This window comes from Aquarana catesbeiana, linkage group LG08 (genome assembly GCF_042186555.1).
Source record: "Aquarana catesbeiana isolate 2022-GZ linkage group LG08, ASM4218655v1, whole genome shotgun sequence".
NCBI classification, from domain to species: domain Eukaryota; kingdom Metazoa; phylum Chordata; class Amphibia; order Anura; family Ranidae; genus Aquarana; species Aquarana catesbeiana.
In genome coordinates this window covers 279,736,981-279,751,719 of record NC_133331.1, presented here as the reverse complement: position 1 = coordinate 279,751,719, position 14,739 = coordinate 279,736,981, and the positions used below count along the sequence as shown (strand labels likewise).

At 42.7% G+C, this 14,739-nt stretch overlaps 2 protein-coding genes across 2 annotated transcripts; one reads left to right on the top strand and one right to left on the bottom strand.

Annotated features, from left to right (window-relative positions):
* Positions 1–10,888: 10,888 nt before the first annotated feature.
* LOC141104544 (uncharacterized) lies at positions 10,889–11,590 on the top strand. Its single transcript, XM_073594146.1, has one exon. The coding sequence runs from the start codon at positions 10,912–10,914 to the stop codon at positions 11,566–11,568; it is 657 nt and encodes a 218-aa protein (XP_073450247.1). The 5' UTR covers positions 10,889–10,911; the 3' UTR covers positions 11,569–11,590.
* A 1,635-nt stretch (positions 11,591–13,225) lies between these two features.
* Positions 13,226–13,700, bottom strand: LOC141104558 (histone H3). Its single transcript, XM_073594164.1, has one exon. The coding sequence runs from the start codon at positions 13,677–13,679 to the stop codon at positions 13,269–13,271; it is 411 nt and encodes a 136-aa protein (XP_073450265.1). The 5' UTR covers positions 13,680–13,700; the 3' UTR covers positions 13,226–13,268.
* Between the last annotated feature and the right edge of the window lie 1,039 nt (positions 13,701–14,739).

Here is a 14,739-nt window from a genome sequence, read left to right as displayed (position 1 = left end):
TCACCGCACATTATAATTCATATTTCAGGAAATGATTGGCCCTCTTGGCTATGAATAGATCCCGCCTATGAGGGATCAGATTTGCTACTTTCAAATCTTCCGCCATAATTCTACTGGCTGTTTGGAAGATTGAGCCGCATTATTCCGCTAAACCTGATACTGTAGAAGTTCTATTGATAGATCTGCTCATCTTCCTCCAAATGACTTCTCTTGTGTTGCTTTTCAGGTTCCAACTATTTTCTCCAAACTGGTAAAATCCTCGAAGATTTCTGCCACAAGCCCACCAAGCAGTGGCCCATCCATTAGAGGCGTCACCCCCCCTTATCCATGCAATGTTTTTTTTTTTTTAAACCAAATGATTAGAGGCTGAGGCTGTAATTGGCTTCAAAAAAAGGGTGGGCTTGGGGCACAGAGCACTGCGCCCTGAGCCCACCCAGTTATTTGACAATAGCAAATTTTTATTTGCTATGTCTTCCTGATTCTCCTCCCGGCCGAGAGGAGAAGCAACAGCCCCGGAGCTTGGAAGAGTCAGGGAGCAGCTCAGCCAGCGGTCCTCTCTAGCCAGCCTCGGCTCCCTCTTCAGCCACATCCAGCACTACCTGGCTAGGAGGGAGGAGGAGGGGAGATTAGAGTTAGACATGTGCACAGCCAAAAAATTAGTTCATTTTCGTTTTTGTTTCATTAGTTTATTTTTTTTTTTCGTTTTTCAGGTCATTTGTTATGATCGCAATTCGTAGATTCGTTCATTCGTACATTCGTACATTTGTAAATTAGAAATATGAAAATCCAAAAACCCGAAAATTTGAAAATCTGAAATAGTAACTAACTATTAAATTATAGATATTGTAATTTCCTTTCAAATTTGGCTGTCAGTGAACGTAACAAATACGAATTTATCCGAAGTTACGAATTATCCGAAATAACGAATGCCGCATCTAAACAAATGGAATGGAATAATAATAAAAAGTGTGTATTATTATTATTGTTATTTATTATTATTAATTAATTACGCTCCATTGGTTTGGATACGACATTCGTTATTTCGGATCATTGGTAACCTTCGGATAAATTTGTATGTGTCCACTAACAGCCAAATTTTAAAGGAAATTACAATACCTATAATTTATTAGTTACTAGTAATAGTAGTTAAGTTATTATTAGTTAATTATTATTTCAGATTTCCGAATTTACAAATTTACGAATTCACTCATTTACGAATGTACGAATGTATGTATTTACAAATGTACAAATTTTTCAAATTTAAGAATATTCGGAAAAATTTGTTAAACGGGTTTTCGTTAATTCGAATATTTTCAAATGAACAAATTTGTCGAAAATTCGTTAAAAAACGTATTCGGAACAAAACAAATTGCACATGCCTAATTAGAGTGTCATCCTGGGACTCGGGATCTGTCTCCTAAGGTAAGGAGGCCTCTAATCGCCGCATCCCTGTCCGTCCGTCTCCTGCGTGTGGGGGGTGGTGTTTACCGTCTTTTTGTCCGTCTCCCGCGGGGGTGGTAATCACCGTATTTCCATCTGTCTCCCATGGGGGTGTGGTGTTGGTTTGCCACCCACCAGCCGCCAAGTAGACCAAATCAATTTATTTTCTATTACAAGACCCAACAGATCTTCTCATAGCCACCCACATCTATCTAAGAAGGAGCCGGACATACATGTTTGGGAGATCGAATTGTATATTTAGACATTGTAGGCTGGCCATACATTATACAATCTTCCTTTAGATTTACCAAAACCATATAATATGAGGTCAAACCTAAACACTTTCAAATTGTATGCAATGAGGCAGACCCTGACACTACATAAATAAAGGATAACTAAAGGTCTGTTTTGTGTTTTTTTTTTTAAACAAACATGTCATACTCTCCTCCTCTGTGCGGTTAGTTTTGCACAGAGTGGCCCCCGATCTTCCTCTTCTGGGGTCCCCCAGCGGCGCTCATGGCTCCTCCTCTTCTCAAGTGCCCCGTTGGAGAGACATTCTCCCTCAGGGCACCCGTGCGGGCGCACTCCCATGTCCTTCTGAGTCTATTGACACAGACAGCAGGACTCGGCCTCGCCCCCCGGCTCCCGCGTTATTGGATTTGATTGACAGCACTGGGAGCCAATGGCTGCGCTGCTATCAATCTATCCAATCAGGACTCGAGACACCAGCTGGTGTGCTCGTCCCGTTGCTGGAAAGACCGGGTTCAGGTAGGTACTTTGGGGGGCAGCTACATCACATGAGGTTTTTCAGATTAAAGAGGAACTTCAGTCTGCTCACATAATTTGAAATAAAAACATCTTCGCCATTCTGAAGCTTCCCTCCAACCACTTTGCATATTTTTTTTATCTATACTGTGATTATGTATTTGCCAAATATGCTGCAGAAATCTCCCTCCACTGAGTCTGGCTGCAATCATTTAACTTTGGGCAGCTGAAGCTGCTGCCTGTTCACTTTCTGGGTTTACACAGAGACACGCCTTCAACTCTGCAGTTCTCATTGGCTCTCGTATGACTCATCCCCCCTTCCTTGCAAACTCTCATGAGAGTTGATAGCACAAGCCTAGGCTTTTTACTAGACAAGAAACAGGAAGTGGGCTATATATGGTATTTACCGTCAGATTTTTTTTTTCTTTCCTTACTATCCAAAATTAAAATAACAAGGCCAGAAGATTTAATAGATGGAAAGATGAAAAATATAACTGAAGTTCTGCTATAAAGCATCTAGAAACAATGAGATCAGATCCATTTGGAGGAAATTCAACTAAACTGCTCCAATGTGTTCTCTATGGAGGAGCAACACTGACACCTGGTGGTGATAGGAGACATGACTTGTGTGCGGGGATCAGGGAAGAGATACAATGTGATCTCATAGTTCTCTTTCTGAATCCCCGAGGAATAAACAATAAAACTGGAATCAGAGTGAGGACTTTGATAACAGAATTACAATTCATACTGGGAGTTTGAGGAAATGGAAACAGAAGGACATCTAGGCTACAAAATTAATCTTTAATAAACGTATTTGTATGAGAAAAATGCACCAAAAACATTTTAGGTCTTTTAAGCTTACTTATACTTGCTGTATAAGGATTTAGGGAGAGAAAATACAGGCGGACATCTAGATCTATTAGTGCCCTTTTCTGGCATAAAGGAATTCTGCAAATCTAAACATAATTGGGTTTATAGCTTGTATTTATTACACAAGAAAAAAAAAATATATATCTATATCACAAAAGGTGTAGGTAAAATAAAAAATATATTATATTGTGTATGTGTAATTCATGTATACAGAAAAATCCGCTTTCAGATTACGGTAAAAAGCTCCCATGTATTCCGAGGAACAACACTGACACCTAGTGGTTATAAAAATAAATGTCTTCTGTACGGGATCTGGGAAGATATACAATGTGATTGGATGGTTTGTTCCCACTAGCCGACAATATTGATGTACAAAAAAGATCTAAATGGAAAGAAGTTAAAAAAGTTTCCGAATAAAAGGAAACTAAATTAGCTGATATTCGGATGGATTTATTCCAATCATAATACATCCTCAAATGTAGATCAGATTTGTACAAAAATCATTTTATTCATAATTTGTTAATACTTCACATATAATGTGTTGAGAATTGTAATAAAATGTGATGAGAGCTCATTGATGGAAATGGTGGGTGGCTCTTAGAAGAGCCTTTGTGTCTTGTGTTGGGATGATGATGGGGGGATTACTTGGCGCTGGTGTACTTGGTGACGGCCTTGGTGCCCTCGGAGACGGCGTGCTTGGCCAGCTCTCCGGGCAGGAGGAGGCGGACGGCGGTCTGGATCTCCCGGGAGGTGATGGTGCGGCGCTTGTTGTAATGAGCCAGGCGGGAAGATTCGCCGGCGATGCGCTCGAAGATGTCATTGACGAAGGAGTTCATGATGCCCATGGCCTTGGACGAGATGCCGGTGTCGGGGTGGACCTGCTTGAGCACCTTGTACACGTAGATGGCATAACTCTCCTTCCTGCTCTTCCTCCGCTTCTTGCCGTCCTTCTTCTGGCTCTTGGTCACGGCTTTCTTGGAGCCCTTCTTGGGCGCCGGGGCGGACTTGGCTGGTTCAGGCATGATAAGGGTTAATGTGATCTCCTCCGCTGTGTGTAGAGAATGTGTGCTGGAGCCGCCCTCATCTGCTGATTTTATAGACGTCCTATGCAGATGAGTCTCCTCCCTCCTCACTCTTCTATTGGAGGATTCAGTCATGTGATGGGGAGGAGTGGAATGCTTTCTTTCCTCATTTACTGATTGGTTTAGAAACAAGTCAGAACACTATTGGCTGGCTTGAAAAGTAACCAATCACAGAGCGTAATGTCAGAGCATTGACGGTATAAATATAAGGAAGCGGGAGGAGTTTTACATCTTCATCTGACATCTCAGGAATCTCACAATGTCTGGCCGCGGAAAACAAGGAGGCAAGGTTCGGGCTAAGGCCAAGACCCGATCATCCCGGGCTGGTCTGCAGTTCCCAGTCGGTCGTGTTCACCGTCTGCTCAGGAAGGGGAACTATGCCGAGCGGGTCGGGGCCGGAGCTCCCGTCTATCTGGCCGCCGTCCTCGAATATCTGACGGCTGAGATCCTCGAACTGGCCGGCAACGCCGCCCGCGACAACAAGAAGACCCGCATCATCCCCCGACACCTCCAGCTGGCCGTCCGCAACGACGAGGAGCTCAACAAGCTGCTGGGCGGCGTCACCATCGCCCAGGGAGGAGTCCTGCCCAACATCCAGGCCGTGCTGCTGCCCAAGAAGACCGAGAGCCACAAGGCCGCCGCCAAATCCAAGTAATCCCAACAACTCCTTTCTAGTCCCAAATCCATTCATTTACAACACAAAGGCTCTTCTCAGAGCCACCCACATCTCTCTACAAAGAGCCCACACACACCTCATTGTGTCTACCACATCGCATGGAATGAGCCCTCAATTCTCTTCATAGCTTTACACAGGAAATACATTCTTATTTATTCACACTTCTAATACAGGAGAGTTGTACAGGGACAACAATTACTACATATAAAGAGCCTGAAATGTATTATTGGGGGATCTGCTCATCTTACATGGACTGATAATCATTGTCCTTCAAACTTTAGTTCTGCTGAATGTATTACAGATCAGAAATCATTCATTATATACCAAAACAATCATCTCCCCCCAACTGATCAGGAACACAGATCTCAGAATTGTCCTATTATGGCGGGCGGGGTATGGAACGGATTGGCTTCATTTTTAATAGAACGTTACAATCATCTCAGATCGGCTAATCTGACACAAAAATTGAATGATAAAAAATGTCAATTCTTCCGGGAAACATTCCAGGTACTTATTACTTGCTGAAATATTATATTGTTTCAAGGGGTTTGTACTACATAATTATAGAGAATGTTTTCTATAGAGATTAATGAAAAGTCTACAGAACAAGTATTTTCTGGGTTGAAAACGGAGAAAGATCTCACAACACATTTCTTTGGATTCCTCAAAAACATTATTGGCTCATGAAGGAAACGCCCACAGCTCTGATTGGCTCACATTTCAAATTGCTACTTTCAAATTTGCCCGCCCGAATTCTTTAGAACGTTACAGAAATAATCAGCCCTATTATACCGCCAAATCCGATACTGAGGCCATCAGATGAGACATATCCTTAGCGCTTTATTTTCAAGCAGGTTGTTGAATAATGTAAAATATGTTCTCTGTTACTATATTTATAAAAAGTGAAAGGACTGGTAGAAGTCATGACACCCCCAGATACATATCTACAATGAATCAAACAGATCGGTATCCACTTTGTAACTAGAAATCAGCAAATTGTTAATAATGTTTCTAAGTAATTATCTGCAGAGTTTTGAATGGCTTTATCTTAGAAACATAAATGCGACTTTTTTCCCCATTTTCTTTAGTAACCCCTTATAGATATGAAATTGTTAACAATAGTAACTGGCGATTTGTGTTCTCTATATAATCTCCAAGGAAGAATAGGTTTGTCGTCAAATCTGTATAGGATCATGGGACTGGCCTCTATCAGATTTCCCCCATATTACAAATAGAATATTATATAAAAAAAAAATGTGAATGGACTGGTAGAAATCATGACGCTGCCAGATACATAAAAGTATGTACAATAAAATACATAATCAGATCTGCATAGGATTATGTAACAAAAAAAAAAAAAAAAATATATAATCATCATGATATGCCAGAAAAATATGTACTACGTATCAATAAAGAAAATATTGCACTTCTGATGAATTACATCCGTTTTCATTCATCAAAATAGTTAAAAGCTTCTAAATAAATGAAATTCTCTGCAGTGCAATAAATGAATAGACCCCGCCCCTCCTCCTCATGTCTCCACTCGGGTCCGCTCAGCTTTACACCCAGAAAGGAGAAATGTACGGAAAAAAAGCATTTCTTCGTTTCTTTTTCAAAATAATATATATATATAAAACTAGTGTTTGGCGTTTTAAATATTCTTGTTCTCCGTGTAATCTCCAGGTACACGTGCGATGTCTGACCATACACTGTTCGGTCTGCTTTACTAAAGATACGTAAGAACAACGAAATAATTTGTACGATCTCTATAGATCAACATTGGATAATCAGCACTCAGGATGACGTAGTGATTTTTGGAGATGGATGCGGTATATAGATCTTTGTATGAGAAGGTGGGTGGCCCTGAGAAGGACCTTTGTGTAGATGAAGTGGGTAGTAGGTGTCTATGAGGGTTTATCCTCCGAATCCGTAGAGAGTGCGCCCCTGGCGTTTGAGAGCATAGACGACATCCATGGCGGTGACGGTCTTCCTCTTGGCGTGCTCGGTGTAGGTGACGGCATCGCGGATGACATTCTCCAGGAAAACCTTCAGCACTCCGCGGGTCTCCTCATAGATGAGGCCGGAGATGCGCTTGACACCCCCTCTGCGGGCCAAACGTCGGATGGCGGGTTTGGTGATGCCCTGGATGTTGTCCCGGAGCACCTTCCTGTGCCGCTTGGCGCCTCCTTTCCCCAGACCCTTCCCTCCTTTACCGCGACCAGACATGATGAAGAATTTCTGCTGCAAAGACAAACTGAGCTCATCTGTCTGTCCGCTCTCCTTATGTACAGCATGGGCGGACCTGATGGAAACCTTCCTGGGGAAAGAGGTGGAGTCACACCCATTCACTATAAAAAAAAAAAAAAAAAAAAAAAAAAAAAAAAAGGAGAGAATTGCGTTAATTTATTAGGCTCTATTGTATTCAGATATATTAATACAGCAGCAATAAATTTCCAGAAGATGAATGTATTCCTTCTTCTCAATGCTTTTCTATTTATACCTGGAGATTACACGGAGAACATGAATCTTTAACACTTCATAACAGAAACACAATCACCTGTTTCAATTTTTCATATTAATTTCATATTTATAAAATATTGTTTTAAAAAGGAAACAAGAAACACATTTTTTTACGACATGATGAGAAGTCATTTCACTATCATGTTCTGTATGTAGCAGTGTGTGTGTGTGTGTGGGGGGGATTCTGCATTCTGAGGACTTGGAATAAAAGAGAACATATGGAAATGTTTTACATTATTCAATAATCTTCAGATTCCATTTCTATTTATTCCGGACTAATCAATGAAAATAAAGCATTGATGATATTTCTCGGATAAATGTCTCATCTGATGATCTCAGTGTCGGATTTGGCGGTATAATAGGGCTGATTATTTCTCTGTAACGTTCTTCACTATTCAGGCGGCAGATTTGAAAGTAGTAATTTGAAATCTGAGCCAATCAGAGCTGTGGGCGTTTCCTTCATCAGCCAATAATGTCTTTCTTATGAGAATTTCAAAGAAATGTATTCTGACTGAGATCGTTCTCCATTTTCAGCCCAGAAAATACTTGTTCTGTAGACTTTTCATTGATCTCTATAGAAAAGATTGTCTAGCAGGGCGGATTCTGTATTGTGAAGTAAAAGAAAAGACTAGAAGAAATGTGACATTCATATTTCTAATGGATTTATTATTCTTGGTTAGATAAACTTCCCGACAATTCAGAGGAGCGTTGATCGATGTTCCCGGAGGAAGAGATATCAGATTTTAGTGTCGGATTATTCTATCTGAGATCATTGGAACGTTCCATAGAATTCCGGCGGGAAATTTGAATTAATCAATTTCATATTTGCAACAATCACAGTTCTGGACGATTTTTGGGATAAAATGTATTGAGTGTGAAGGAGGATCTGAGATCTGTGTTCCTTTCAGCTGGGGGATGTTTGTTTGGTATTTAAAATTGAATGATCTCTGATCTCCAGAAGATATTCAGCAGAATTAAAGGATGGAGGACAATAAAAAGCAGTCCCTGTAAGGAGATCACATCGTTCCTTCACATGAAATGCAGTAAATGATACAAATCCTAGAAACTCTGAATTGCTGTTAGGACGGACAGACATGGAGGGGTGGATGGTTTTGGTTGGAGGGTTTAGCGGTGAGGAGACGATCAGCATAGAAAGATTGGAATGAAAAGAGATGAGAGAATGATGTACTGTGATCACATTTCCTCTCATTACTCCTCACCTCTATTACAAGTCTGAGTGTGATAAGAAGACAAAGGGTTTGTCTTTACAGGGAACTTTACCTGACAGTATTAATAATATATAACTTAATTGGAGAATAGGAATAGAAAGCAGGTATGTCCGGCTCTATGTAGAGAGATGTGGGTGGCATGTTTGTGAGGAAATGCTAAAATAATAATAACATTGATCTTTAGATGAGAAGTACCGTAGATCGGTCAGACTGGGAGGGGGGTGAATAAACCTTCCTTCTATTCCCATCCTGATTCCAGATTTATTGTGAGATAAAGCCATAAGCTGCCTGATAGGTAAATGACACAAAATATGTACAAAGTATAATCTACATACAAATCTGATCACAATATCACCTCGGACAGCACACAGTCCTTTATAGAAGTTAGAGGAAGATAATTGTCCCTAGGGCATTGGACATGTTTATCACCTTTACTAATATCTACACATTTATAGGTGAACTTACACATGATCTCCAATCATGGAAACCATTTTATTCCCATCAATCCCCCCAGTGTCTGAAAGTTTTTATCATTTCATTTTCGTCTTTAGGGAATTTTAAAAAGGTGATAATATTAAATGGAGGTTCAATTGAGTTACAAATACAAGATGTGCATATTGCAATCAAAGTGAATGTTCAGTCCAACAAACTTTTTTCTTTTAAAGTTTTGGATTAACATGAGAAAAGGTTACAACCTCTGTCAGGTTTTTACTACTTCAAAACATTCCATATAGAGGTGCGGGGGCTTCAGTGGTAAACTTGCAAAACGCAATGTGTGCTCCCCATACACTCTACAATGTGATTTCCTCCTCTAACAATCTCATAGAGCAGCTTACCAGACAGACCTGATAGATTGGAAAGTCAAACAGTGCTCTGGATTAGGGATGAGCTTCGTGTTCAAGTCAAACCCATGTTTGGTCTCGAATGGGACACTATTCCTCCCACTGACACCAATGATGGGTCACTATTCTTCCCACTGGCACAAGTGATGGGGCCCTATTCCTAAAAACTGACACCAATGATGGGGAGCTATTCCCACTGACAATACCAATAGGGGTATAATACATGACACTGACACCAATGATGGGACTCTATTCCATCTACTAACACCAATGATGAGTCACCATTCCTCCCACTGACACCACACATATAGTGTAGGGGCATAATTCTTGCCACTGAAACCAATGATGGGACACTATTCTTCTACTAGCACCAACAATGCGCTGTTTACTCCCCCCCATAAAGTCTGAAGAATAGTAAACTGGATCTTTGTGTAGAAAGTTGGGAGGCCCCTCCCCCCTAGAGAGAAATCTATCACTATAAATGACCAAGATTTATTATGAAGATTTTACTCAATATAGTCTGTAATGGGATTTGCCACAAAGTAATGATTACTGAACTGAACTTTGGGGGTATCACATTTTGATGGATTTTCTCTTTGGTAAATAAATAAATACATTATTATTATTATTATTAATAATTTATTTTTTCTTCATACAGTATATTTCTGAGTAGGCAATATAGCTGTGTAGTAAAATGTGGCAATACACTTACTTAGAGTATTTGAATGACAATATATTTATCATGGTGAAATAATGATACATAACCACCAGAATAAATGATTTACTAGTCTGCTGTGTGTAGTGGCTACAAACATACAGTTGTCATAATGAGCAAAGATTGATAAATAGTACATGAAATATGACATGTCCTCATCAGATGACACCTTTGTATCTCTAACAATCTCCCCCATCACATCACACAAGGATCTCATGTCTCCGGCTGATGTTTTTGTTCCAGGCTCCTTCTACTCAGCTATAGATGAGCAGAGTTCTGTATTAGAGGGAAATGTTTCCTGATCTTCACTCTTCACTCATCTAATGTGAAGATGATTGTAGTGGGAGATGTGAGAAGATTGTTTTCTGATGAGAATGTGTGTAGAAAAGCAGGTAGAAGGAAGAATGGGACACACACTCAGGAGGATGGATGTGTTTGCAGCCTCTGTGTTCAGCCTCCTGAGCAGATCATGAGAGCGGTAAGTGACAGATCGATAAGTGACAGTCCAGTGAGCAGATCGGGTCCCCGATGAAGATTGGACATCCTTCCATTTCTTATTATAATCGTTTTTCTCTCTATCAGGGAAACACAACAAGAGAGAGAAGATTCCCCAACACTGGAGTGACAGTCAGTGGGCGTGTCTAACGTGTAACCAATAGCAGCGCAGAAGGCAAGTTCTATATCAACCAATAGTAGTGCAGAACGTCTCTATATAAGCCAGAGCACCATACATACACGATATTGATCAATTATCAAAGACTCGTTGAGAATCATGACGGAGACTGAGATCGCCCCATCCGCCGCTCCTCCAGCGGAGCCCGCCGCCAAGAAGAAGGCGACTAAGAAGGCGGCAGCCGGAGGAGCCAAGAAAGGCAGCAAGAAGCCGTCCGGTCCCAGCGTGTCCGACCTCATCGTCACAGCCGTGGCCGCTTCCAAGGAGCGCAGCGGGGTCTCCCTGGCCGCCCTCAAGAAGCTCCTGGCCGCCGGAGGATACGATGTGGACAAGAACAACAGCCGCCTCAAGATCGCCATCAGGGCGCTGGTGACTAAGGGGAGCCTCGTCCAGGTCAAAGGACATGGAGCCTCCGGATCCTTCAAGATCAACAAGAAGCAGCAAGAGGGCGACAAGGCCAAGAAAGTCACCAAGAAGAAGCCATCGGCTGCGGCCAAGCCCAAGAAACCTGCGGCCGCCAAGAAGCCAGCCAAGTCCCCCAAGAAGAAAGTCCCCAGCAAAGCAGCCAAGAGCCCCAAGAAGGCCGCCAAGAAACCGGCAAAGGCTGCAGCTTCTCCCGCCAAGAAGGCGACAAAGAGCCCCAAGAAGCCCAAAGCTGCAGCCAAGCCGAAAAAAGCCGCCAAGAGTCCGGCTAAGAAGGCGGCTAAACCCAAGACAGCAGCCAAGCCCAAGAAGGCCGCTCCGAAGAAGAAATAAAGGAAGGCGGCAGTAGCCGGAGAACTCCATCTCCACCCCCCAAAGGCTCTTCTCAGAGCCACCTACCTTCTCCTAACAGAGCTACACCTACCTACCTATACCCACCTCCTCCTAACAGAGCCACACCCACCTCCTCCTAACAGAGCTACACCTACCTACCTACACCCACCTCCTAACAGAGCCACACCTACCTACCTACACCCACCTCCTAATAGAGCCACACCTACCTACATACACCCACCTCCTCCTAACAGAGCCACATAGACTTTACACACAGTCTAGATGAGAAATGTTCCCATCACACATTGTACATTTATCCCTTGCAGGGAATCTCAGACTACATTTTATATGAGAAATCCCACAAATCATTACTAGAGATACTGTAGCTCCCTCCTGATAGGATCTTTTCAGGGGCCACAACCCCCCGACAATTCCCGCACACTGTCTGTGGGATCTCCCCGGGAGGGGGAGGGGGACGATCACTTCCTCTTCTAGACGATCGATCCGCTTCACCATTGTGAACGTCATAAGGGAAATAATTGAACATGAACTCTGTTGTCATCCAGCTAAATAACATTTTCACCCAGAAAAAATGATGAGATTTAGTAGTCCCGATGTAATGTTTGGATTGAAATTGTATTTCCCCCCCATACACACACATCTGTCATGTGCAGATAGGAGATCTGGAGGTCCCCGACAATTCCCGCACAGTCTGTGGGATCTCCCGGGGGAGGGGGACATTCACACTTCCTCTTTCTAGATGATCGTTCAGGATCTTCAATATTTCATGTGATCGGTATGAGGGAAATCATTGTACTGATCGGACATGTTAGAATGATCAGCAACAAGAACATTGTGTTATGAGGAGAATGGACTCTTCACTGTCATAGAATAGAATTCCATATTTTCACCATATTGTCACAACAGATAGTGGAAGGTGTTCCGCACACACTCACCGTACAGATCACTATCTGCTGATTGGCTGACATATAAAATAATTTGACGCTTGGAATGAGAAATGTACAACTCTCTCCAGGGTGCCAATAATTGTCTTCTGTAGATAATGAATGAGAAGAAATAAAGATAGTGTAAGATGTGCTGATGGGAAGGTGTAACAATGTGATCGGTGTGTGTGTGAGAGGGAAGATTGGAGAAAGTTGTAGAATAGCAGAGGAGAGATTCCTGTGATAGATCGGGGAGAGGAAATCTCGTCTTCATACAGAAGAATGAATAGTGAGTGTGAGATTTCTTACTAGTCAGTTGTAGGATTTCTACACCGGAGCTGAGAAAGAGGTGATCCCGGGATCTGTGTACAGGAGGGGAGGAGATGACTTTGTATTTCTCTTGAACAGGTTTTCTTTCCCGATCTCCTGGTAATGATGAGGGAAGTCTAGAGATATGAAGAGAATCTTTCTAGGAAGGTGTCTTGTTCTCCTCTCCTATATATTGTATTGTGGTGGGAAGAGATCGGCACGAGAAAAGATCTCCTTCCTAGAGAAGTGTGAATTGTTTGTAATCATCTTAGAAATGTTAGAGATGTGAGTGCGGTGTGATGGGGGGTGTAGAGATGTGGTGAGGAGTATTTGTAGGATGTAGTGGTGATGAGATAGTATGGAGCTCTTTGGAAGGAGGATGTGGTGGCTCTGAGAAGAGCCTTTGTGTTGTGTGGGGGGTGATGAGGATGTTGGTCGGGGGGTGTATTAGGCCCTCTCTCCGCGGATGCGGCGTGCCAGCTGGATGTCTTTGGGCATGATGGTGACCCTCTTGGCATGGATGGCGCAGAGGTTGGTGTCCTCGAAGAGTCCTACGAGATAAGCCTCGGAGGCCTCCTGCAGAGCCATGACGGCGGAGCTCTGGAAGCGCAGGTCGGTCTTGAAGTCCTGGGCGATCTCTCGGACGAGGCGCTGGAAGGGCAGCTTGCGGATGAGCAGCTCGGTGGATTTCTGGTAGCGGCGGATCTCTCGGAGAGCCACGGTGCCGGGCCTGTAGCGGTGAGGCTTCTTGACTCCGCCGGTGGCCGGGGCGCTCTTGCGGGCGGCTTTGGTGGCCAGCTGCTTGCGGGGAGCTTTCCCTCCGGTGGACTTACGAGCGGTCTGCTTGGTTCTTGCCATGGCTGATCGATGCTTCCAATCTCCAGACGAAACACAAGTGTGAGAACACGGGCTGTGCGGCGTCTATTTATACACATCACTGCCTTCTGATTGGACAACTAACTCACACCCCTTTTCATGATTGGTTTACTTTTAAAAAAGCGCCATTTTTAAAATGCCCGCCAAGATCTGCCCGTTATCTGTGTTAGTAGAGTTACCTTCTTTGTGTGGGGTGGGGGAGGGGAGTTCCTCCACATCATACAAGATCTCCATATTACCAAAAAGAGAAAATATTATTCATACATATTTTTATAATCAAAGGTTAGAGACTCTTCTCAGTGTAAGAATTAGGAGCTCTGACATTGGAATGCTCGTCTCCATAATACAGGAAATGAGATGACAGAAAATCCTCCTCCGATCTCACTGATCGGATTATTCCGTTCTTTAGTGAATAACCAGTAGAAAGGTGACTTGTACAGCTTGTTCCATCCAGTACAATTCTGTACTAACATGGAGGGACAGATCGCTGAGCAGACAATGAATCGTGTCCCCCCAGCATTGTCCTCCCTGCTCCGGACACATCTGGGATCGGTGCGATCATTACTTCTAGATGTTCCATGTGGATCAGCATTAGATCATTGAACTCCTATTGCTGGATCTACATTATAATCGGTGTGCCGCCAACTCCTACCGGGGGATTTGAGGGAATGGACACAGGGCGACATCTAGATTACATAATCAATCCGATACATTTACATGAATTGGGTTTTATTTGTCAGAAAATGCTGCAAAAACATGATTTGATTTGAACTATAATTCTCATGATATCATGTCACCATTAGAAGGAGAATGACAGCTCTGATATGGAGCATATGAGAGGGTTTTATGAAGAGCATTTGTGTCTTGTTTGGATGATGGGGGGTGTTGGGGATTTACTTGGTGCTGGTGTACTACATAAAATATTATTATTTGACAAAATGTATATAGTGCTAACAGTTTAAACAGCTCTTTACAATACAAGGGTGACAGTACAATCTCTATACAGTTCAATACAAAATGAATAGGAGCGTCCTGCTCATGG

Bases quoted from the DNA above. Each gene is read 5' to 3' on its own strand.
- LOC141104544 (XM_073594146.1), top strand. From the start codon at position 10,912: ATGACGGAGACTGAGATCGCCCCATCCGCCGCTCCTCCAGCGGAGCCC.
- LOC141104558 (XM_073594164.1), bottom strand. From the start codon at position 13,679: ATGGCAAGAACCAAGCAGACCGCTCGTAAGTCCACCGGAGGGAAAGCT.